The following is a 25,980-nucleotide window of genomic DNA, read 5'->3' on the forward strand; positions in this document are numbered from 1 at the left end:
AAGGGAGAGGCCAAACAGGTACCCCAAATTTATAGGGTTGCACCATAGAAGAAGAACAGGATGGGGAGGGGTTCTAACTGATAATGAAGATAACTACAGGCTTGGAGGTCCTAAAAGTCAGTTATACCAGGAACAGTGTAGGGTTTAGAACACATTTTGTGTAATTATAACAAAATATAATTTATGACCCGGTTACATTTACACTTTTATGGTAATTGTGGACAAATCTCTGGTCTTTCAGGGAAACTGTTGGGAGACTAGCATGTTAGACAAGCTGCCATGGGATTTTCTTTCACAGCTCTGAGATTAGTTGCCATCTGCCATCAGACCCACTCAAAGTGTTTTTGAAATGCCTTCAGTGTATCTGACAGTTCATAACACCTATGTAGGACAAATGGCTTTTTATCTAGTTGAAGTGAAGACAAATACATTTTGTTATAAAAGTAAAAAAGCACTGCAGAGTTTGACTATAACAGTGTCTAACTGTCTTCATATCCAAAACACATGTTTGGCTTTTAAAACCAAATGCATATTTTAGATGACTTGAAGCTTCTATACTTTATGTTTTTTGCTATGTTTGCCTTTGCTTCTTAACTGCAATGTTGGGCACCAATATGAGCTCACCTGTTTCAGCAGGTAAGCCATGTTCTGAAGGCTTTAGATCCAGGGCTGAAGTTCTCCTCAGACCATTTTCTGTCACCCATCATTACTTTCTCCCCACTTTCTCATCTACCCTCAGGACATTTTTTTGCATGTCCAGTAAATGTGCCAACTTCTAGACTTCATGAGGTCTAAAAGAATGACAAGGCTATATTTTACATATTTGCCTCCAGGTTTTACATATAGAACGGTGCACAGGGCACTGTTAGCATTGTTGCCTCACAGCAAGAAGGTCCTGAGTTCAATTCCACCATCAGGCCAAGGTCTTTCTATGTGGAGTTTACATGTTCTCCCCATGTTTGCGTGGGTTCTCTCTGGGTACTCTGGCTTCCTCCCACAGTCCAAAGACATGCAAATGGTTGTCTGTGTCTATGTGTTTGCCCTGTGACAGACTGGTGACCTGTCCAGGTTGTAGGGATAGGCTCCAGCCTCTTTCCTGATATCTTTGAACCAGATTGCTGAAATCTGGGTTCATCACTCCATAGGACATAGTGCCACAAAGTTTCAGTTTAGTTCTTTTGCTGAAACCATTTCTGATGAGTCTTCAGTGAGCAGATGGATTCACTGAAGGGCCAGATGCATCTGTCACGTCTTTTCTAGATTTAAAAAAAAAATCTTACAGACACGACTTTCAGTTAGTGTTCATGTGCTGTATATAGCTTTTTAGGTCGGACACTTATTTGGAGCATCACTTGTCCAATTTCCTCAAATTGTTTAAAAACATACTACTTGATGTCATTTTTATGCTTAAATTATTCATAGAGTCTGAAACTGGTCAAGTGCAAGAAGTGTACTGAAAATGAGTGGAGAATGGAGCCAATGTTCAAAGAATGACCTGTAAAGACTTTCAGCAATCCCAGAGAAGTAGACCTTTTTAAAAATAAATAAATAAAAGAAAGTCTCTATCCTTAGAAGCAAAATATAAAGAAATGAAGGTTGGCTCAAGGGTTTTGCACACTACTGTATATCTCAGGATAAACCTCTTTAAGCATATCATTGTTTTTTAAAGAACAATGCAAAACATCTCAAAACAAGATAAAGGGAAAAAAATCAGCCTTTGACATAGCAATAAATTTTACAAATCTATTAAATGAATTAATGAATAAGAAATAAAGGAAGCAAAATGATAAAGCATGCTTGAAAAAGAAAAGTGATGACAGGGAGATCATATTTAAAAGCAGCTTATTTCAGTAAGAGGGAGCTTTTTCCAGCTTCCTTTGAATTGCCAGTAAAAAGGATCTGATCAGAGCTTCTTACACAATTTGAAGAATGAGAAAAAAATAGTTTCAGATGATACGGACAGTTAAAACATTAAAAAATAAACTGATATCAGTGTTGTTGTGATATATCAAGAAATAATGCACTACTGTCCTTTTCAAAATAGGAATCGGACTGAATCCCTGGCGTCTAGAAGCTGGCTGTAGAGGTGGTAAAGCAGGCAGAGATCTGAAGACCTGGAGGTGGAGCAGGAATGGGAGTCTGAAAAGCAGAATAACAACAACATACATTTAATATACATAAAACTGAAGCTGATTGGTTTCTAGAAAGTGGGAAAGAATCTTATTGGAGCAGAGCATTTCCACAGCATGTCTTTCATCCTGTCTTCCTTCTCTCACCCCAACCGGTCGCACCAGATGGCCACTCCTCCCTGAGCCTGGTTCTGCCGGAGGTTTCTTCCTGTAAAAGGGAGTTTTTCCTTCCCACTGTCGCCGAAGTGCTTGCTCATAGGCGGCCATATGATTATTGGGATTTTCTCTGTATGTATTATTGTAGGGTCTACCTTACAATATAAAGCGCCTTGAGTCAACTGTTGTTGTGATTTGGTGCTATATAAATAAAATTGAATTGAATTGGATGTCGATGACGAGACTGAGTATTATGGCGTGGGAAAGTGAAACTGATGACAAGAATGGAATAGTGGCTTTATTTCATTGCATACTAAATAATAAAGCAGCACAGATTTGTCGTGATCCTAATTCTGATTTTGATTTTTGAACCTTTTGGGTTGTTTGCTTTCCCTGTTGGTTGTCCTTCTGTGTTAGCCCTGCGATAGACTGGTGACCTGTCGTGGGTGTTGGCCTCTGACAGCTGGGATAGGCTCTATCCCAGCTGTCAGACTGATAGATGGATGGCTTGTTATAATTTAATCTTATTTTGGAGTCTAATTTGTTCCCTCAGTGTTCCCTGTCTTATCCTCTTGTGTCAGCTCCACTATGTTAAGTTCATTCATGTGTCAAGTCTAATCTGATTTATTCTAATCAGATTTGACTTTTGATTCTATAGACAGAATTAAATCAAAGCTAATTTATGTAATTCTTAAAAGAAATACCCAGATAAGTGACCATAGGCCTTTCAAGATGAATAACCAAGTGCCTAGCCTGCAGGTGTCTTTATCTCCATTTCTACTCTCATCATGACCTGTGTCAGGTGTGGTCTGGACTGTGTGAATAGTGCATTCTAGGGGTTTATTTGAGATGAACACTAGAGGGAGTTCTTCATCTGAGTCCACAGCAGGATGTTCTCTGGGTAATTCAATGCAAATTGAGTGTAAATTTCACGTAGGCCTCTTTGTGTCCCATCTGTGATCATTTTAAACATCTGAATGGGTCTGCACATGTTTCCCTATGTATGACAGATTCAGCTCTTAGCTGCAGTTCCTAACAGGCCATATCTCCATATGTTTTGTCACTTCCATGGTCATGAGCCAGCTCCACACTCAGAGCTTTAAGTTCCTTTGTTGCTCTGGCTAATGTCAGACGGGCCCGTGACGGACAAAAACGACTTGTTCTCGGTCACTGCGCGTCAGCTGAGCTGAGATTGTGAGTGAAGGATTTTTTTTTTTTTTTAAAAGGTAAACAAAGCCTTGGACTGTTTGGGTGCCCATCAAAGGGCATGCTGACCAAGACCTCGATTAACGCTGGAGACATGATGGCTTGGCGTGACTGGTGTGGGGAGAAATCGAGTATTTTTGTTCTCAAGGGAAATGTGTGGGATGTGTCACAATGTCACTGAATAGCGTGAGCAGAATAAGACAATTTTTTTGGTTAGACAGCATCTCTCCATGAGGAACTGACCTTCGAGCTTTTATGTCTGACTAAAGTCTGAGATCTCTCACTGTCTTTATGCTGAACATCAGGCTTTGTGTCATTATTTGCCCTCTGGTTCTACAGACAGTACAGTAGACACTGTACACGGCTCAAAAAGAAAATGCCAGCCCAGAATGCTTTTTTTTTTTTTTTAAATCTTTGTTTAATTATGAAGAGAGAGGACAAAGGCAAGCAAAGACCTCCAAAAGAACATACACGCATTTACAGCTCACTGCAAATGTAAGAGACTGTGTGAAGATTCAGACATTAATAGACAAATAAGGAAGCCCCTGGCCTAATAGTTTATTGTAAAAGGAAGGCATTTTTTTTATTCATTTAACACAAATATATTATTTTAAACTGACTTTTTGAGATTTACATAATAGATATTTGTAGTTTTATCGTGCAGCAGTATTTGTGTAAATACCCTGCTGTAAAAAAGATATCTGTCTCTGTAAAGGTGTCGTCAGATAGGAACTGAAGCACCAACTGTGCAAATGTATGCTGTAAGCAGCTGCCAGTAGTTTTAAATTTTATCTTCCTCATAAACCTGGTTCATAAAGCAGTCAGGTTTGCATAACTTTTCCACAGAAGCATTTACATGTTATATAGATGATTATTTTCATGCAGCCTCTTTGTGCATTACATCTGAATGCATCTAGTGCATAGACACTGTAAAAGATGGACATAGCTGCCATGATGTCACCCAGTGGTTAGTGAAGTCTTGTTATGAAATCTCGAGTCGAGGGGTTTTACAACCTTTGTGTCTGGAAACTGGACATGACGTTGTCTATTTGTACCTGGAAGCTACATCCATCGTTTATTCTACATATGATCAATCTTCAATTTTATGGTAACTTGGAAGTGCCGTATACTGCACTGCCTCAGTAGCTCGAGAAAAGCATATTTTAGCTAATCCGGAACTCAAAATCTATGCTAATCCTAACCCTAAAGGGAGTGGCATGACTGTGCTTTGGTTCTATGACAAGACTTCAAAACCTACTTTGCAGTCAAAATATATGCAGTACCCAGCAATGCTGAGTACTCCTGTCTGTGTTTGTGCTGCTGTCAGTGCTTTCCTTTAGACTCTGCCCTGGAGAACTTTCTTGCAGTCAAATGAAATCATCTAATCTCACCAGCGTCAGCTTGTGCTTTTTTTCTTGATCTGTAACAATTGTTGTTTTTCACTGACGCTTTCTTCTCCAAACCAACCTTTCAACCAATCAGTGTTCTGCCTAAGCATAACATCTTCAGCATCCAGCTACACCCTATTTTTTAGGGTTGCACGTCTGTATTTGTTGCAGACCCATTATCCTACAGTCTGCATAACCAAATACCTATACAAACAGACACAAACGCAGTATCATAAATTCATTTTAACTCTAGATGGGGCACCAATAGCTTGGCGAAAGTAAAGAGCTTGGCTGCTTTCACTCAGACCTTAGCTGCAGTTATTAGCATGTCATATCCCTTCACAGTCTTTGTTTTAAGTCCTTTTGTTGCTCTGCGAAATATGTGAAAACTGTCATAATGGAGAAAATGCCTTGTTCGCAATCAGCGCTTGGACAGCACACGACTTGTAGTTATATAGTATGTATATAACTGCAACCAATGTAGGCAGATAATTTTTTAAAAACATATCCAGCCTTTGTTTGGGATTATAATTGTGTATACTTGTAATGAGGTATGTTGAGGCATATTTTTCTAGTATGATCTACACAGAAACTTGAAGAAAAATACCCCAAAGATGTTTCCTTCAGATGGCGAACTCTCTTATATTCATTGTTCCAGCTTTGGTACTGATAGGAGAGCTACAGCATGTGAACAACACATTCATCTCATGTGAGTAACACTGACTGCAGACAGAAGGGGGGAGAGGGCACATCGAGGAGGTAACCACACCAAAGTCACCATCATGCCACCAGGGTACATTGTGAGGCTCATTAAAGTGCATTAAACAACATCCCTGCGGAACAATGAGAGGCCCTGGGGCCCTAAGGCAGAGCCCGAGGCTGGCTGGGACTGATATGGAGACCCAGGGGATCCTGTTCATCCAGGCCTGTCACTACCAGACTCATCTACAGCTGCCAAACTCCATTCTCCTCTGATTCTGTCATCAGCCAGTCAGCAGGCGAATACTGTCTGGAGCTAAAAGAAAGGATAAAACACAAGCCTGTCAGCACTCAGAAAACATGCTGCTGTTCCTATTTGGCTCCTAAATTGTATCTATGGGAAGATTGTGTGGGTTCATGTACAAGCCATGGTACATTGTACGTTTATGATCAAGGTACCACACATTCAGTCATGTCTGTATTTGCTGTTTTTCTTGCCTTGTTATTAAAAAATTAGATTATTATAAACAGTGCTCTCTGTATATTATCAGACATGTACTCGCCTAAATTTCCTGCAAGGTCCCCAGAATTTTCCAGTAAAAACTAAAGTGGATTCATTTAATTGGGAGTGTACTAACCTAGTATCATTTTTCAATATATTGTTTTGGTTGTTGTTCTTTGTTTTGAGCACCATTAGCACAGATGAAAAGGTGCCTATCTGGGCTTGTCTGTTACAATATAAGCATATGCACTGATCCTTATAAATAAGTATTAAATTAGAGAAGATTTATTAGAAAATGTTAGGAAATTATCAGAAAATTTCACACTTTCACCAAGACAAACATGTCTAGACAAACTTATACTGTGTAAAACTGGAAGAATTTTTCTATATTTTTTTTTTGTAACTGTTAGGACACGTAATTGTAATTTTAATAATGAAAAAAAAAAGTAATATTATTTATTTTATCTTTGTTTTATCTGTAAAATTACAGGAACACAATATTTAAGCATAAAACATAAACATTACATTAATTTATGAATTCATGTATTTATTTGTTATATTTAGTATTTATTCCATTCATTTTTACCATTACCTAATACTCAAACATAAAAGATTAGGATGTTTATTAGTACGAATGATTAATAATGAGTTAATTATAAGTTAATTATTTATTATTATTTTACGGGTTGTTGTTTTTTACTTTAAGTATTGATTTGTTTGTTTGTTTGCTTGATTCGCTTTTTTGTCCCTGCTAGTGGTGGGGGAGGAGAGGGGGGAGGGGGGAGGAGAGACCCGCTGACGATGCTGCGTGCGCAGCTCTCCGTCTGGAGTCGCTACGACGAGACCGCAATGAAGAGATAAATGGCACCCTTATCTATTTATTTCTAAGTCTCACGGAGCTCGGTCATCGTTAATTAGGAGAGAGTGGCTCAATAAAACAGCCGCGGACACTTCAAAGGTAAGAAACACTGGCGTTTGTCGCAGAGCGGCTTTATTTTCTGCACGAAATACATTAAAGGACCGGAGATGAGGCAGGGTCAACCACCGGTTTTCTGGTCTTTACGTCGCTGAAGCGTATAATTCGTTTCAACCTCATCACGTAGAGTAAATGTGAATTATTCCAGGAGTGTCGGGGTCTCGGTTTTAAAACGTAACAAGGCGTTTTTCCTAATTTCCCTGGCGATTGCGCAGCAGCTAGCTTGTATCGCGTCTGACAGCGCGTTAAATTTACGCCAGCTGAGGGTGATAACAGGTTATTACTGAGCTCCAGGAGCCCTCTGTCCCTGCCCCGGTTGCGGCTTTAATGTCAGCGGGGCTTTCGTGTTGTTGCGCGAGATGTGCGGGGATGTGCGCGCAGCCTCCTCGCTTTTCAAGGCGAGCCGTCGGCGGCTGGCTGCGGGCACCAGACACACCAGGGACTGGGCTCCTAATACCGTGCATATTTTTGTGGGAGCACGGCGACGCTGGGTGCAGGGAAACAGAAATGTGGAAGGAAGGCAGGAAAATATCCTCAGATGAACCCGGCAGTGTCATACCCAAGGTCTTTTGCAATAGCCTGGGCATTTACTTAGAAGTGGTACAAGAAAACAGCTCCTGCAGATATGAGCTCACCCGGGAGGAAAACACTCAACACGGTCTCCAATTTCTGCTCTTTCTTGTGTAATTTCTTGTTTATAATGTCCAGCTTGTGTGAAAGGAAAACGAGACTTGCAGATGCAGTATATTTCATGTGGAAACAAGTGTCAAATTAAAGGAAAAATATGAACCTTTGACCCCTGCTGTTATAAAGACTGAGGGTCCAGTCTGTGTATAAAAGATGGATACAGCCACAGTGACATCACTAATTGGTTCATGGACACTTTGAAGCCCCAAATTTGCCATTTTGAGCATCATGTGTTTTTGTTCTGGATTCATACCAAAGGATGAAGTTCTCAGTTATACACTGTGTAAAGATGGGACCAACACATCGGGAATAAAATCAGCAAAATTGATATTTGAGTCAATCATGTGGTTGTGCTGAGACATGTGACGTGTCTGTGACATTAGCATGACGTTTGTCTGGTGCTTTCATGAGATGAGCAGAAGCATCAGCCATGCCCGCACTCCATCGTTGGTCCATTCATCCATTGTCCTCTGCTTATCCAAAGGCCAGTCGCAGTGGCAGGTGGTTTCTCATCCTTCTCCCCAGCCACACTTTCCATTTCCTTCTACTGAGATGTATGAGGGAGGTGCCCAGGAGACTTCCCAACCACATGCCCGAACTACCTCATGTGGCTCTTTTTGACATTGAGTTTAGAATCTTCCCCTTCATTCAGCAAACCCCAAGATCTGGAGCTCAGTAACCTTGCTAGGTAGTGGGAAAATTGAGCCCTCTCCTGCAGCCAGGCCCAGGATCAGAGCATCTGCTGCCCAGCTTTCTGCCCATGGGGCATGGTCAGGGTGCTCAGGCACAGCCAGAAAAAAAAAAGCTTTCCAGGACAAAACAATACTGAGTATTTTGAGCGTTTTTATTATTATTATAATTATTATTATTATTTGTAAATGGTGAAGTTTTTGTGTCCATTGAGCACTTAAATTAGAGAGGGACTACCTGCCAAAATCACCTAAGATTCAAGCGAGTAGGCTTACCCTGGGAGTACACCAGGTATCAAATCCTGGTTCTGGCTCCACTCAAAACCATGTTGTGGTGGCAAAACAGTTCAAAAGTACCCAATTTATATATTTTGACAGCACTGAATCAAGCTGCAGAGAGCAGGCGTGGAGGGCTGGAAGTCGGTCACACAACAATATAAAGAATTGAGTTAGTTTTCAAAATAATAACTTCTGAAATCCTCCCTGTGTATTCTTGGACTTAATTAGCAAGACACATTGATAAATTGCTTGGGTGCATCACACAGACAAAGATGCATACATGCAAATTAGTGCCGTGTAAACGTTACACAGAACATTATAGCCTCTCTTCCATCAGCACTGACTCAACTCTATTCTGTTTTTAGGGTACTCCATTAGGTATCAGGTATTTTTTTAGGACCTACTTGGTTCCTACTTGTTCCAAGCCAGCTGAGTCGAGCTGAAAATGTGTCGCAGGACTTTCAGACCTCCTTGCTATAACATCCCCGCCCACATTGAGTTGGTACTCAATTGTAATGGAAAACAAATGAGACCCAAGTGAAGTCAAGTAGAGCGGACCCAAGTAGGTGCTAGTAGAAAAGAGGCATAAGGGAACTGACCCAGCTGTTCCCATGTCACAGTCCTTTAGAACGTAAAAATCTCCTCACTCAATGACTTAGATGAACATGAAAATGATGTGACTCATTTCAGTCTTCGGACCTTGACTCAAGTGAACACGTGGAAGACTTTGCACCAATTTTGGTCCATTAAGTAGATAGAAGCTGTTCTGTTGGGGTTTTTTTGTACGGTTTCCTTTAAATTGCAAGAACATTGATGAGTGTTGTACTAAATAAACAAATACTAAAGCGTACGCTGTACTTAATTAATCTGTGCACTTCTTACACAGTCATAAACCTTGTTTTAGCCTGAATGAAGATATTACTGAAGAAGGTCACACTTTACATGCTTAGAGTTTTATATATTCATTGCGTTTCAGACAGACCTTATGTTTATCTGCATGTTCAAATGGCGGTGATTACTAAAAAAAAGCCATTTGTGACCCACCCATGCATAATAATTACTGACCCGAGGTGCAGATTCTCGCTGTAAATGTATTTTAATGTAGTTGAATCGCTAAATAATCGCCATCTAACCTGGATTTCTCACTGGCACACTGGTTAAAAATGTGACACAGTGATCATCACAATGAGTATTCCAGTGCTAAATTATTGTTATTGTGAAATTTGACTGATTGTGGCATTTAGGGGATCAGCTGGCGGACCACCCGCTGAATAAAAGATGAGCTGCACTGATGTGAAAGCAGTCTGCATCGTGATGAGGCTTCTGTGTGTCTCTCTAATGAGATGTAATTGGCCACTGGAGCGGAGGGGTGTTGAGAGCAATGACCTTTTAGATCATCAGCCGTGCTCTATCCATCCCCGGTGCTTTCGTGTCCTCTGGTCTAAAAGCTAAATCAAGCCCACAACGAGGAGGTAAAAAGAGAAAATAGTCCCTGTAATGTATGTCGACTGCAGTGCAGCTTAATGCAGTTTGAAGGCGAGGCGTTGTTGTTTTTCTCTCTGCTGTTGACTTACTACGGTATACGTTCCACCAATGAGCAAGGGGAAAACACAGAGAGGAAATGTGGAAATCATTACAGTAACGGGGACAGGGGAGGGATCTTATTTGGCTCTCTCAGTTGGGTCTCCTATTTACTCAATTAGCTGTTACTGGCTGGTGAACACAGACCTCTCCCAGATGACGTGTGAGATTTAAATGTGCCGCTGGTCTTATCGGTGTGAAGAAAACATACTCTGCACTCATTCAGACATGGTTACAGGTTTGTTTGTGCTGCATGTTTCCTACATTAGCTCATATATCAGGAAAATTTCATTATCCTGGAGCTGTTTTTAATAGCTTAAGCTACAAACTCTGTTATCACGTGGGACTGCAGATTCTGTTAGCGAGCTAGGACATTAAGCTAAGATTGGAAATAAGCTTTGTCCTGTCCTGTTTATGAGGTGTTGGATGTAGCCAGAGGAGCTGGTTGTATTTTGTTTTTTTGTTTTTCCTCTTGTTACACCACAAGTCCACGGGTTTTGTGAAATTACTTTAACTTATAATTAGTTAAAATTAAATAATTAGTTAATAAGTTGAAGTAATTTATAGATATATAGATGTCTTTAGTAGAGAAAATGTGTTATGGATTTTACATTTTACTTGGGTCGGCAGCTGAGAAACATTTTAGGTCTCGTTTCAGCATTTTATTATTTTTATTTTAAATCCATCTGAGACAATGGTATCAGCTGTGATCAGGTTACATCCTGTGGCTCTTATTTTGAAAGTTTAGTAGCAACCTGCCCCACCATCTAGAAGGTGGCTGTAGCTTCCACGTCTGAAAAGTGAAACAAGTGCCATGTGCCTTAAACCTGCATTCTTCTTAATGACTAGCAAGGGGTGGCAGTTGTTAAAAAAAACTTCCTGTCTTATTGAGGTTTCTTGCATGACGTCATACATACCTAAGATTTGTCAATGAGTCAACCGCTGGTTTTTATGGGAAAAATGTGTATTTCCTGACTGGCTAGCAGTGTTTCCTGGAGGCCGCTGGCTTATGTTGGGTGAAATCATTTGCAAAAAAATTGCTATGCCAAAAACCTATTGGTGATTGCTTTGGTTTCTTGCTGGTTCCCATTGTTAACTATAGCTTTTCATCTTTGTCAGCAAATACTCACCAACTACCAGCTAAGCAGTAGTAAAACTCGAAAAAGTGGGACACACACTGGAAATGGATAAGCTTTGCCTCCATAATAAAAGCTTTGCGTCAGTGCTGGAACCAACACATTTCCAAAAGTACACCCTTTACTTTGAAGGCTAATGGATCCCGTTTACAGTTCAGTGCACTTTTTACAGTTTCTCTTCAGCTTGGAGAGCTGCTGGGCAATGTCCGCCACTTCCATTTAAGCTGCGAGTGCAGCAATGTGCTGGCCACCAAAGTATTCGAAGGAGGTCTTTACCAGCGAGTTGGGAAATACATGTTTTTTCCTAGCAACTGGCTCACTGACTGGTATGTAGGCCTGTGTGACTCGGGGTTTTGCAATCATTTCCCTGTATTGTCATCATTTTAGTCATAAAGGCGTGTTCAGTTAGCATTTGGTGTCCATTCTCAGAACACCAAAGTGGCGATGCTAAAATGTTTAGCTCATTTCTTAACTTCACTAACTGGCAGGTGATGCCATAGAGGGTACATCCAACTTTTATACTGTCCATGGATATCTTTGACATTATTCAGATGCTTTCAGAGAGGATCTCATCCCGCCCAGTGTCCAACTTTGCCGTGTTGGACTGCAGCTAACCACAGTAGTGCGCTGTAGTAGTAGTGAGCTGGAGGGTCACTTTAGCAAGAACCTGTAGCTGGTGGACAGCTGGTACAGTACTGCTACACTGGAGAGCAGAAAGAGGACTAGCGTCACCAACAGCAGTCCAAGAAAGACTGTTTTCATGGCATATGGTTTATAGCATTGCTGGGGGGAAGCTAACAGCAAAAAAGCAGCAGTTTGGAGGTATTTCATAAGTTGATATGACCAAAGCGCTGGGATAACAATGCTTCTTCTGTTACTCGCTCTCCCTTCTGTTATATTCAGTCTAATATCTGTTTGAAAGCTTTTATCGATTACTGTTAAATTTAATAAACTCGTCGGCTCCACTGTCTATGTGATGTGTACTCGCACTGAGAACAGTAGGCAGTAAAGATGCTAGCATTCAGACAAAATCAGAGTAGTTTAGGTAAATTGCATTATTTTTATCCGGCTGTCATTTGTTATCTTATTAGATTACAAATGAAATACATTTATATGCCGGATGCATTCGTTTGTGAAATTTTAATGTACAAAGTTAGGAGAGAAGTTTAAGTTGAGCCTGATGTTTCCTTACACGTAAAATGATTCCCAGTCTTTTCCTCGCAGTGAGAAATGCGCCTTATTAACTTAACATGAGGACCAGACTGGGACTTGATTTTAGCAAACAGCCAAGGTATCGTTATCTAATCAAAACTAAACGATAAATTCAATGAGTGTGCCTTGGATCAAAATAACATCTTCAAATTTCTCGATTTATCTAACACAGAGTCTAAACTCCGGAGAGATTCACTTTTCTTGGGGGAAAAGCATCAAAAGCTGTTTAAAAGTGATTTAATGTTTGCTGAATAGTTCCAGGGCCTGAAATTTATATTTAAAAATTGTGTGTGTGTGTGTGTGGGGGGGGGGGGGGATTCCCCCTTGAATGCTTCCCACAGGGAGGATTTATACTTTGTGGGACTTTAACTATGGGTCATATACGGTCCCATTCTTACCTCAGAATGTGTTTTTCCTTTGTTGTTCTTCTCCAGCTCCAGCATTTCTCTCATTTCTGTCTCTGTTTTGGTGGCTTTGTTTGTTTTTATGACTCTACTGTCATCCTAAAAAAGGAATAAAACAAATTCAATTAACCATAGAATCAAAAACTGAAACTACTATTAGATTCTGTTTAACTCACCTTCAAAGTTAAATTTGAGGCTGTCGAGCCGGTGCTTAAATCTTCGGATGTTCGGTTAGATGGAGTGTAATTTAATTATTGCTGTTTTTAAATAGCTCCTTGGTGTTTTTGTTTTAAAACGAACGCCATATTCTTGCAAACTCTGGCACACAAATGATTCTGTCTCCAGGTAAACCCCCGTTAACCTTGAATAACCTCACCTGCTTCCTTGATGCTGCATGTGGGCGGAGCCTGAGCTGAGACTCGCCCACAGTGTAACAGAAAACAAGTTTTGCGTTTCTCACCAGCAGAAACGACTTAAATTTCGGTCAGTTTGGAGTTTCTCTCCTTTCTTTTCTTCATCCTCCATCTGTCTCGAGCCTCCTCGACCTGACCAACTGAAGCATCTTTAGATCGTAACGCTGGTTTTATAGTAGGCGTGATGGGTGCATCAGTTCATCTTCTTACCCTGATGCATCCATCATTCTGGAACAGGATTAATCTGGACTCATCAGACCACATGACCTTTTTCCGTTGCTCCACAGTCTGATCTTTAAGACCCATGAGAAATCTAAGCCTCTACTTCTAATTAGCCTCACTGATAAGTGGTTTTCTTGAGGCAACACAGCTGTTTAGTCCCAAATCCTCGAGTTCCTCTTCACGTTGTGCTCTTATGCATGTTAAATAGTCAAAGTGAGTTTCAGATGTATAAGTGAACACTGATCACAATCATCCAGGATTATTTTCCCAACCACATTTCTTTTTGAAGATGATGATTCATCACTGTCCTTCCAGGTTTAATAATGCATTGCACAGTTCTCAACTCAACCTGTCCTTAGTAGTTTTCTTTGCTTGATGCAGACCAACAATTTGATACTTTGAAAACGGAGTAACATCCTTTCCTCTGAGCTACAGGGAGGGGAGGAGGGTCTCAATTTTTCAGTTGCATCTAATGTCTTTGTATTTACAGAAATATAGATTCTTAGATGCAAATTTGTTCCTTGTTTTCTTTTTTTCTTGGCAGCAAACAATGTTATTTTTCCACAATTACTGTATGATCGTAAAATATGACACCTATACTGTACATGCAGACATCATATATTGTACGTGCATCTTCAGTGAAACCCTGGGTTAACTTCACGAATTGATAGCCAGCTTCATGTGACTGTTTATCCTGACTGTCAGTGTTAGGCTAATGGAAAGATATGCTGGGTATGTTATACTCGTTTCGTGGTATAGGGTCCTAGCCTGATGAGGAAGCTCTTTCTGTGTTCATTACTGTTACCGTTCAGGCACTGAATCCAAAACCCTGAACTGCATCAATGCACAATACTTCAAACTTCTCTTTTTCTTTTGTTTTAATGGTGGAGGAACCCTTCTGTTGCATGTCAGCAGGGATCAGTTTTTTATTGAGCCTTATTATTACGAGATCTTACTTTGACCTTCCCTATCTGTGATAACACAGAGACAAAGCAGAGTCACTGAGTCAGATAATGTAGCTGGGAAAAACAACAATGGTGAACATGATCTGTGTGTACTTTGGTTCACTCTGCTGGTTAAACTTCCTCCTCCTGCTCATCTGCAGAGTTTTACTTTTTATCACATGATTCAAGCGAAGTTGGAGTGAACACCACTGCAGGCTGACTGTATGTCACCCAAGTGGCGATTACTGCTGATGTCGATGGCTCAGAGTAAATCCTGCTTTTTTTTTTTCTTTTTTCTTTTTTTTTTGGGGTGGGTGATTTCCTCCCTTAAAATAAAGTGAGTCCATATCCCGATGGCAGCCGAGTAAAAAGAGACAATTAAGCTTATTATTTGGGGGAATTTCCTCATTTTGTGCACAGTCAGGCTAACTCATTGGAGTCTCTGACAGCAGCGGCGCTTCAACTAAGAATGACTCCTTTCATAATGGTCAGGGAGGCATTATCGTGTCACGGACCTCATGACCGCGTTATCACACAGGAAATGTCTTGCCCCGAGCTTCCTGGAATGCAAGTGAGACCGCAGCATCCAAATAGTGGAAAAATAGAATAGATCTGAATTTACTATTCAGTCTGAGCTCTGATTCATAAATGTGTCTGATAACCATAACAGAACAATGTAATAAAAATGACATACTCTCAGTGACTAAGGTTAGTCTTAGTTACGGTTATGGTTGTCCCTTTTTAGCAGATTAGGGCAGATTTATAATTTAGTGTTAAATCAGTGTTCGTGTTGTGGCTACAATGTATCTTTCTGAAACTTTACCCTGTAACCTGACGTGCAACTGCCTAGAATATAACTACATGATGCTGTTGTTGCTTAGGCTACATTGTAGGCTCGACGTAGATTTACTGCAGCAGCGTAATTCAGATAGAATTCAAAGGAAAACCATGTGGTATGTATAATATACATGCTAGCTGGAAATAGCAGGTAAGAAAGAGCTACTCACTTTTACCACATACCAAACAGTCACGCTCATGTGGTCGCAGATTCCGAACCGTAGACGCTAAAAGGAGGACGAGCATTTTTGCCGTCGGTGTTGGTGTTTTGAAACTGAATGTATGCTGGGTAATTCTTATTTCGGACACTTTAGTGACCAGAAATTACTAAATAAACTTAATGTGTCATTCAGTTTGACAGGACCTAGAGATTGATCCTGTAAACTCATCAGGAAAGTATTTGCAGAGGTCAAGACAGAGGGCTGTTTTCCCATAGATTGCTTTAGGACTGGAAGTCTTTATTAAACACAGGTATCGCCCCCTGGTGGTTTGTGAAAGGACCAAAAAATTAAAGCACTTGGTGTTGGCTTTACTTTCTTTTATGCTGTGTTTTGTTCCAGCAAATAAATACTCCATTTGTCCAAATCCATTTTTTCCCTAGTCTGTAAAGTCATGACTTTGAATGAGAAAGGTCATCTCCTGGTTCATCAGCATCTCCTCCACCAACATAGTTATGTGATTGCTACATTTTTTTTTGCTTCTCAAGTTTATTTATAGTTTTAAGTTTATTTAAAAAACATAAAAGCATAATGTCTAAAAGACAATAACAGTATCGTACTATGGTATCAAACACGCAGCCCATGAAATGGTAGAGTTTGACCTGGATGGCTTTACAATGTGTGAAATTAAGCAGATTAAGTTATTAGTTACAACAAATTTGCACAGCTGATCTTGTATGTTGATTGCAGCTTCATACAGGAGGGAAAATTTGAATTTTTATCATTTTAAAAAACCTAAAATTCTATTTTTGTCTAGTTATAAAACACTAGTATTAAATATGGACTCAAACACATGACACAAAGCTCACAGTTAATCATGCGTTAGGATCTTTAGGAAGCTCTTGGAAATTTCTTTGTCTTTAAAGGGTGCATTGTCTGAAAAACTGCGAGTCTACAAAGGCTTTTACTCAGTTCTTCTAGAGTATGGTTAGGTCTGTTTTACAGTTCCCAAGGTGCACACACTTCCCAGACCTTTCCTGTGCACGAACCAGTGACAAGATTATCAGCCAGCCGCCTGGCCATGTAATCCATCAGAGCCTTATTACAATATCCCGTCTATGCTTCGCAGAATAATATAAAACCAGCCTGGAGGGAGAGAGAGAGAGAGAGAGCTTCTCCTCGCTGCTCATTGTGGCAACCCAACACCACATAAAAGCCACCCGGAGAGGAAGAAAAAGTGTCATGCTCCTGCCAGAAAATCAGAACTGCATGCGTGCATTTAATTGAGTTTTTTAACTTTAAAGGTTAAAGCATACACTTTGTAGTTTTTTTTCAGGGTATTTAATGTTTCCCTTTTTCTCCAGTACCTGAACATTATCCCGCTCGCTCCCAGCCGTATGAATAATTGACCTCACTGACACGAGATGCACCCAGGGGACGTTTTATCACTGTGGACGGATGGGGGTTGACATCCAGTGCAGGCAGGACATGTGTTGTGCAGAGGTATCATGTAGTGATAGGAAAGCCGACACAGTACGGTTATAAAAGCACAAAAGCATGTGTGATGTCGGATGATGGATAGAGACTGAGATGTGTAGTTGATCAAACATGCTGAGTTCCTGTTTGATCTTTCTGCGTCAATATTGTATCTTGGTGGTCTTGGACCTCTGCAGAGATGAGGGATGGATAGATGGGCAAATATAAAATGGAAATCCTTCACGGCTCAGACTTTAATCAAACACACAGCAGAGAGGAATGTGTGTGTACACAGGGTTACAATAAGATATTTTCAGTGTGGAGTGTTAAACATTTCCCAAGTTATTCAATGAATAACCCGTCTCCACATAAGATGAGATGTTGTAAGACTTCCCGTATCACACATTGATTTAACCTCCTAGGACCTGGCGTCCACATATGTGGACATCACATTTTGGGTTATTTAGACCAAAATACTCAATTTTGCTCTGCAAGGGCCTGATATCCACGTACGAGGACATTATACTGCTACTGTTCTATCAAAATTTTAAACGAATATCCTCATATGTGGCTCTTGATTTTTCATAAAAACAAAAATAAGGAAAAAAAAATCTGGTAATTCTTTGTTTTTACATTCATTGGGCCCCAACATGCCCAAATATCAAAGAGAAATTAAAAATGCATGCTGGGGAAGAGTTCGGGTCTTAGGGGGTTAATACTGGACAATAATCAATGGCTCATTCTCATGCAAAAAGAGGTTAAAGATTAATATAGGGTTTTTTAAAAAAAACAAACAAATAAAGATCACATAATTTTCCTATGCCATTAAAGATTGTAATAGGAATACTCCTTTATTTTTGTGTATTATTTACCAGGTTGAGCTGTTTTCGTCATGCATTATTTTAAGCTGTTCAAAGTTTAAAAAGGTAGAGAGAGGCAAGGTTGAAATGATTTGGAGATGTGCAGAGGAGGGACAGTGGATATTGAACAAAGGATGTTAAAAATGGAGCTCCCAGGCAGGAGGAAAAGACCTCGGAGGAGCTTCATGGATGTAGCGAAGGAGAACATGCAGAGGCCTGGCGGAGGATGCTCGGGATGGGGTGAGATGGAGGCGGATGATCTGCTGTGGCGACTCCTACAGGAAGCAACTGAAAGAAGAAGATGATTATAATATTGAGTTATTCTACTTTATTTAAATCATGTTGTTGTAGGTGGTTTTCATTGTTTTGGCTGCTGTAACAAGCATTTCCCAGCTTTGGGGATAAATAAAGTATATATAGAAAGTAAAAACTATATATAGTTAAAAACAGTTTTACACATGGAATAAATGATTGAGGGGACACAGCCAGCTGTTGCTTCTCCTCGGAGTCTCCCATCCTGTGGATGAAGTCTGCTTTCTCTGTCTTGTATCAGCATTAGCGACGGCAGTCGTTGTTCTGCTCTGTGGTCTTGGTGAGCAGAACAAGGATTTGCAGCTCCAGACGGTGGAGATGGAGTCTGATCTCATTTCATTTCATGAAACTTTATTAATCCGAATCAGTGGTGGTTGGCGATCTTCACCTCTCTCTGAGGAAGCAGCTGAATAATGGCGAGGACTGCCGAAATATCAGTCTGGCAATGTAGTCAGCTGGTAGGGTATTGCTGATTATTACATTTTTTTTCCTCCCATAATTTACAATTTTTTTTTACAATTTTTTTTAAAATATAAATATTATATTCACATAACTGAATCTTAGATATTTGTTAACAGCCGAGAACAGGAATGTCTAGGTTAGTTTGTGAGCACTGAACTTAAGATCAGCAGGACTATCTGGGATCATTTTCAAAATAAATAAAAAAAAAACGCTACAATGGGTAATCGTACACTTTGGCTGCCTTTAACTGTGAGCTGTGTGTCATAATCTTTGAGGACTCTGACTCTAACCTTGTTTTGAAGGCTAAAATGACTCTGTTGATATCACCTAGGGGACAAAAACTAAACAGTCTAATTGCCAAGACTTGCGAGAACAATATTTAAACAAATAAAAATTACGTTTTTATATTCATAGTGTTTATATTTGTAGTCCTGTATTGAATCCCAGTCGTAAAGGGCGACCTCATTGTTTGCATTTATTCTGGTTTGTCTGCATTACTCTGTCATCAGCAGTGAAACTGAGCTCACCGTGTTTGACTTGGAGCTAATAAATCTTTAACAGCAGTTACTTCTACGAAAAACAGGAAGATGAAGAGAGATGAAGTCCGTACATGGATTGTTAGAGATTTGAAAATGCAAAACTGCATTGCCAGAATACTAGCCTTTTATAGCACAATAACCAAGATAGTTACAATATGCTATTGGTTTTTTTCTTTCCTGGAGGTATTAGCATTGTGCTAATCAATATACTGTGTTTGGTAGTAAAATAACACTGTTAAAACAGACCTATCACAGATGTGGTCTCTTAATATATCTGAGCAGCTCACCCAATTGAAGTCTGAATGTGGGAAACACTGCAGGAATGGCTTGTTTGGTTTCAGAGTGTCTCTGTAGCTCGTTTGCTAGCATTAGCAAGCGTGGAAGACGCCACGCACAAACTGAAGACTCTTGGCTTCCCCTTTTGGTTTGCACTGCTGCTTAGTTGTAGTTTTCTCAAATTAAAAAAATGAAAAATTTTCCACTTTGTTATGTTGTCAGCTATCGGTCACAGTCTGAATCACATTGGAAAAATTCCCCCTATTTAGCAGCTCCATAAATAGATGGAAGAGTTTAAAAAAAGAAGATTTTAATATATAGAATTAGCATTTTATTGTTGTGTAGTTGTATATGGAAATAACAATCCCTAAGCATATCTGAACTTAGTTCTTCATATTAGCACAGTATTGGGGCCCCTGCTTTACTCATTGTGTATATATGTTTTAAGATTTTTCACTTTTTATTTTTAAAGTGGGGCTTACCGTCAAACCTTCTGCTCTATGTGTTTCAGGGCTTCTTACAAGAATAATGGACGAAACCCGTCACTGACTTCATGAAGATTGATATTCAGGCTGAATCATGGAGGGTAACGATGACAAGTCTGTAACCATGACCCAGCCACAGACTGAAGTGTGCAACTCTGAGGCGGGAGGAGGAGGAGAGGTCTCCAGCAAAGTGGAAGATGGAGTAAATCCACTCACTCCTGCTGATTCCTGTGATGCTAATATGACAGGACTGACTAAAGGAGGCCTCTCGAACCTGACAGACACTCCTGCACCCCCAGTGGTGAGTCCCACTGCTGAACCTCCAGGAGGTGTGGCTCTTAAAGTGGCTACCACTGTACTCCACCCAGTTTGTCTGGGTGAGAGCCCGCTCATGCTGCCCATTCACCTCCAGATGGCCGGAGCAGCCGGGCCTCAGCTCGGACAGATGGGGGCAGCACCGTACTTGATAACGAGCCAAAGCCCAGTTTCACTGCCCCTGGTCTTGGATCAGCAGGTGATTCAGCACATGAGTCCTTCTGTAATACCTCAGACCACCAACTGTGCACAGCTCCAGAACAACGTGCTGTTACAGAGTCCTTTGACGTTTGGTTTACCTCCAGCTGTTGATCAGAAGTCCACAGGACAGACGCAGGAGGCTAACTTGCTCTCTCTCCTGCAGAATCCAGCTTTTGCTGCCATCTTGCAGGACCTCTTCCCTTCCCAGGGGAGTTCATCAAGCTGTCAGTCTCCAGGCTCTCCCTTCTTCCCCCTTCCTCCCCTCACCCCTCCCTACACCTCCCCTCTGGCCCCTCTGGTCCCTCCTGCGACACTCTTAGTCCCATACCCGGTCATCATTCCTCTGCCTGTGCCTCTGCCAGTCCCTCTCCCCATCCCTGTCCCTCAGACCGAGGACTCAAAGGGTAACATGCCAAAACCAGTTTGCACTGTGAGTAAAAGCACTCAGACTTCGCCAAAAGATACTACCTCCCCCTCGCAGTCTTCAAGGAAATGCATGCCTCCGTTCCAGCCACAAAATGCATCCCCATCCTCACTTCCTCTAGAGGAAGGACAAGCTCTGGACCTTTCTGTCAGGCCATGTCCAGTTGAACCAAAACAGGAATATCCCAGTCCACAGCAGGACAGTGTGCTGGATTTGTCAGTTCCTGGTGTGAGGAAAAAGTGTGCTCAGTCAGACAGAGAAGGAGCTTCACAGTCCGGCCCGGATGGCAGCGGCACATCTTTGTCTCTGGGCGTCGATTCCAAACTCCTCGGCAGTCTGGCATCGCTGGAGTTCAGCCGGCAGCATAAGTGGTTGGTTGACAGCAGTGCTGCTGGGTCTAGTTCTTTGAGTCAGGAGGCGTCTCTTAGCGGTGCTGGAAACCTCGAGATAGTGAGCACCTCGCAGACAGCCAAGGTCATTGTCTCAGTGAAAGACGCAATCCCCGCCATCCTCTGCGGAAAGATAAAAGGCCTTTCAGGAGTCTCAACCAAAAACTTCTCCATAAAACGGGATGGCAGCCAGGGGGCAGCTCTGCAGCAGCTCTACGGTGTGCCGTCGGGATCCCACGGGGAGCAGCACGACCCCAACAACCCTCTTAAAAAGGTCTCTAAAAGCAGAGCTATCAAACTGAAGAAGGTCAGCTCACAGGAGATCCACTTCCTTCCCATTAAGAAGCAGAGACTGGCAGCGCTGCTCCCCAGGAAGTGAGCTCGCTCACTGGGGAGGGAGACTAATCTGTGGACTAGTTTTCTGGTAATCCCTCCAGAGAGTATAACATAAAACACATGTGGGACATTCTGTAATCAAATTGAAACGCTTGTGTCCAACCAAAACTCAGAGTCTGGCTTTAAAAGTGGGGCTCTGACAATGTGACACAGTAGTTACACAAACGGTTTCTTCTGAGTTTTTCTTTTATGATGCACTAGTCTCTACAGTGTTTTACTAAACCATAAATGTTTCAGTGTACGGCAGCTTAGTATGCTCTCTGTGAGTCAGAGATGTCTGTGATTCATGGTAACAGCAAAGACACAAGTTCGATTCCTCCGTTTGGGTTTATGGTTTGTTTCCACATGTATTATGTTTTATATTTTGGTGCACTGAAGAGCGTGTACTGCAGGACGTGACTGAGGCTGTTAAAACATGTCCCATCAGTGGAAATTCACATGGTCATCAGTAGCTCACTGGAGCGATTCATTCTTTCCTGATTGGTTGGGATTTAGCATGACAGGCTCATAATGACTTGGCGAGGCCTGAGCCACAGTTTCATTAAATGAATGTTGGCAGCAGCCACTGATCACAGCAAAATATGTTCTTATTTTAACAACAATAGGGAATAAAAGAAGCTTCTTAATTACTTTCATGTTTAAACTGACCTTTCTATCCAAAAATGAGGAAACTACTAAAAGAGCTATTATTGTTGATGGCTAAATTAGCCAAAGCAGCAAGTGTTTAAAGCACTGTAACTCCCTGCTGTTTCCACTTATTAAAGGGGACCTAGTCTACTTTTCCTTGTTTCCTATCATATGAATATTGTTACAATGGCTGATGCTCATTGATGAGGTCAGTGTATGTACAAGTAATCCTGAAACCCAAAAACTCAAGCTTCAGACTCAAAGCTCGATTTCAGCTTTTGTTTTGTTTCATCTCAGGCACACTTACTGTTCAAACTTCGTCTCCAAGGAGCAGCCAATCAGAAGAAAGTAAAGAGAGGCATTTCTGTAGAATGTAGCTGTGTTCCATTCGGGGGACCCGGCCTTCGTGGTCTACGTGTGCCGGTTCCTTTGAAGGCCGGAAGTGCGAGGCTCTACCATCTAACACTTCTGTTTAATCAGTTTTCTGTTTGATGTTTATTCAGCTGTGTGAGAACTATAACTTTAATCTCAGCCAAACCGATTTACTCAAACTAATAAAACAGAAAAAAGCCAAACAATACATTTTTTTTATGTTATCTAAGTGTCTTGCATATCATAATCTTAGTAACAAAAGACCGCAGGAGGTCCGAAAATGATGTACCGGGAGTTTGCTGTTCTCACCGGCTCTAGCGAGCCTAGCTGATCCCCGGCTAGCTATCGAGCTGGTGGGTAACAGACTTCTGTGAAAACGTCAGAGCACTTTTGCAAATATGTGATATTTTGATAAACCGAGCAGATATTTGACGTTTACACAGCTACATTCTCACCTGAAAATATGTTAAAAGTTTATTTTGTGACCCAGAAAGAGTAATAGGAGTCATATTAAAACTAAGCAGCTGCCGCCATTGTTGGAAACTGGAATTGGCTGGGCCGCGCTATGAATTCTGGGATAGGTTGGGCCACGAAGGATACACCCGACCCATCCTTCACATTCGGGGGGAATGAAGGACTGCATTTGGAGCAGCCTTCGAATTGGGACAGCCTTTGTCACCTGGCTTTGACATAATTGGTCTACAAATGCGGTCTCCGAAGGATGTGGCCTAGGTTTTGGGACACAGCTTGTATATGAAAAATGGACTTAGCCACCATGACAGTGACATCTACATTTTGATGCCTTCACTTGAGTATTTTGGCTACAATCATTTTCATTTTTGTGGAGCCACATTTTAATATTTTCAGGTGAGAGGGTGGAGCTCTAAAATATTAGGTAACGTTAGCTATATCTGCTAATTAGCAGGAATTAGCTGAAAGTGTAAAGACAGTGCAGTTGCTCTATTGTTCACTTGAAGCTGTCTCCAATCATCTCCCTAGGCTTAAATCTTAAATTTACAGCTTGTTCTTCTGGTTGAAAAATGTAACATGGTTGTGGCCAAACGTGGGTAATGTTAAAGTTTCTAAATATGGAGCCTAGAAGCCAATGGGGGACGTCAAGATCGCTATGAAAAGGCACAGTTGTTATGAAGGTGGAAGCTGGCTAAAGAGACCAAAACTGCTTTGTGTACAACTATGTAAACGTGTTTATTTCTGCTGTATAGTTGGGCATTTTAACAGTCTGTGGAGACTGACTCAGTTATGGAGAGAGCCTCAAATGGCCAGTTTAGGAACTGCAGTGTTTGATGATACAGCTTGCTTGTGTCAGCCAGTGGATAAACTGCAGGAGCTCCACCAAGGCAGAGTATAAGATACATCAGGATTATTTTGAGCTGTGAATTATGCAAAGTTGCTTTTAAAACCATGTAGCTGGAAATGAGGAGAATAGGTCCCCTTTAAGTGAATCTGAGGGGAGGTTTGCTATTGATTAAATCAGCTGTGAAGCAGAGCTGAAACTGTAGTGAAAAGCTGCCGTTAAGAAGAAATAATGACCAATTTCTTGGCTTCAGTGAGAGAGAATTCTGTTTGTGTATGTGTTAACTGTGTGATTAGTTTATTAGAACCAGTATTGATGAAAATCCACCCATTTTCAATCGTGTAAACATCTGTTCCAAGTGGTTTAAGTGTCTTTTTTTGTTGTTGTTTTTTTTAATTGTTTTTTTGAGCATGGTAATTTTCTGTCCCAGAGTTGTGAATGTGGATCATATGTTGAGTGCACTTTGTCATAGTTAGAGGCTGTCCTACCTATTATTCTCCCCAAACTGCATTGCCCCTCTTTTGATTGCAAGAGTTATGTAAATCTGTGAATTACAGGCCAAGAATTAATAACAGCCATATGCAGACTGTCTAGTTGAACAGAGATGGAAAAAATCTTGATGCTCTCCTTCCTTTTTTTTTTTTTTTTTTTTTTTTTTTTTTTTTTTGGAAACCAGTTTCTTATTTATATCTGTGTACTTTAGCAGTCTCAGCACATCTTAACTCATGCCTGCAGTCCTTTAAACAGAGCTCTTTGGTTTAGTAGTTTGACCTGATCACTCTAGTTATATAGTAACATCTCTAATTTATTACTTGTGCAACTTTTATTTATACAGCGTGTTTATATAATGAGTGATCAGTTAGGAGGTAAAGAGTGAATTGATATTGTAATACAGCCGAAGTACCTTTTTGCTTCTGACAGCAGATTTATTAAAAGGTCATCATTTGAAATGTGGTGGGAGATAAATGTTTGCTTACTGTACAGTATGTGTACTTTTTTATATGGAAGTGAACTAAAATCTTCAATTCTGAATCGTTTGCCTGAGTTTTCTTTTTTTAAAAAGAAGTTGCAGTCTAAAAGGTTTGTGGTTTCTTGGTGGAAATGGTTTGATATCGGAGGACAACACACTCTGTCATGCAGACGGAGAAGGTAACTGGTAAGTGTACAAACAAAGATGTTTAAATATTTAATTCAATGAGTTTGTTATTGCTTTATCCTTGCTCTTTGTACATGTGGTTTGAATCAAAATGATTTGGTCTCAGACTGGGTTTTAATCCTATCAAATGTCAGTTACGGTCTACAGTTGTGGATCCCCCATTTTTATCTGATCTACTGCCAAAGTCCTGTCAGATGGATCTGAGAGCCCCTTCACCGTAATCTCTCATATTCAAATGTTTTCATTTGAACTTTAAAATTTATGTTCACCAGTTAAAGTTAGCGGCTAATAAACTGTCACAACTTTTACTTTTATGGCTATATTTTTTATATTTAGTGCAATAATTTTTTTTAATTTATTTATTTATTTTTAGCCAGTAGTGAAGTTTGCTTGAAGAATGTAATTTATTTAACTGTTAATTATTGCTCTTAGCTAATAGTATTTTTTTTTTTTTACATTTCTTTATTTTTTCAGACTTTCATACTGTTAGCTAATAGTTTTTACAACTAGCAGTAGTTTTAGCTTATATGTTTGAAGTATTTATTCATAATTTGAACTAGATACTTCAAACCTTGATCAGTGTCAGTTTAAAGAATTAAATAATTAAAAATAGTATTTTAATTACTTCCAACTGTTGATTTATACATTTAACTAATAAAGCTGCTAGCAAAACATTTAGATTTCAAAATTATGAACAAAGTTTAAATATATGTGTGTTAAGATTTGGTTGTGCTTCAAAGTATTTTGTTTTCTCTTT

The 25,980-nt window shown here is 40.4% G+C and overlaps 1 protein-coding gene and 1 long non-coding RNA gene across 2 annotated transcripts; one reads left to right on the forward strand and one right to left on the reverse strand.

The window, feature by feature from the left end:
• Window positions 1-1,619: 1,619 nt before the first annotated feature.
• On the reverse strand, window positions 1,620-13,356 carry LOC143415015 (uncharacterized). The gene is made up of 3 exons (XR_013095624.1): window positions 13,221-13,356; window positions 13,039-13,143; window positions 1,620-2,139 (listed from the first exon to the last, which is right to left on the reverse strand). It is a non-coding gene; the product is annotated as an uncharacterized LOC143415015 (long non-coding RNA).
• Window positions 6,876-25,099, forward strand: rai2 (retinoic acid induced 2). The gene is made up of 2 exons (XM_004557074.3): window positions 6,876-7,038; window positions 20,055-25,099. The coding sequence occupies exon 2, from the start codon at window positions 20,123-20,125 to the stop codon at window positions 21,734-21,736; it is 1,614 nt and encodes a 537-aa protein (XP_004557131.3). The 5' UTR covers window positions 6,876-7,038; window positions 20,055-20,122; the 3' UTR covers window positions 21,737-25,099.
• Window positions 25,100-25,980: the final 881 nt, after the last annotated feature.

The sequence above is a fragment of the Maylandia zebra genome, linkage group LG23 (genome assembly GCF_041146795.1).
Source record: "Maylandia zebra isolate NMK-2024a linkage group LG23, Mzebra_GT3a, whole genome shotgun sequence".
In the NCBI taxonomy this organism is placed as follows: domain Eukaryota; kingdom Metazoa; phylum Chordata; class Actinopteri; order Cichliformes; family Cichlidae; genus Maylandia; species Maylandia zebra.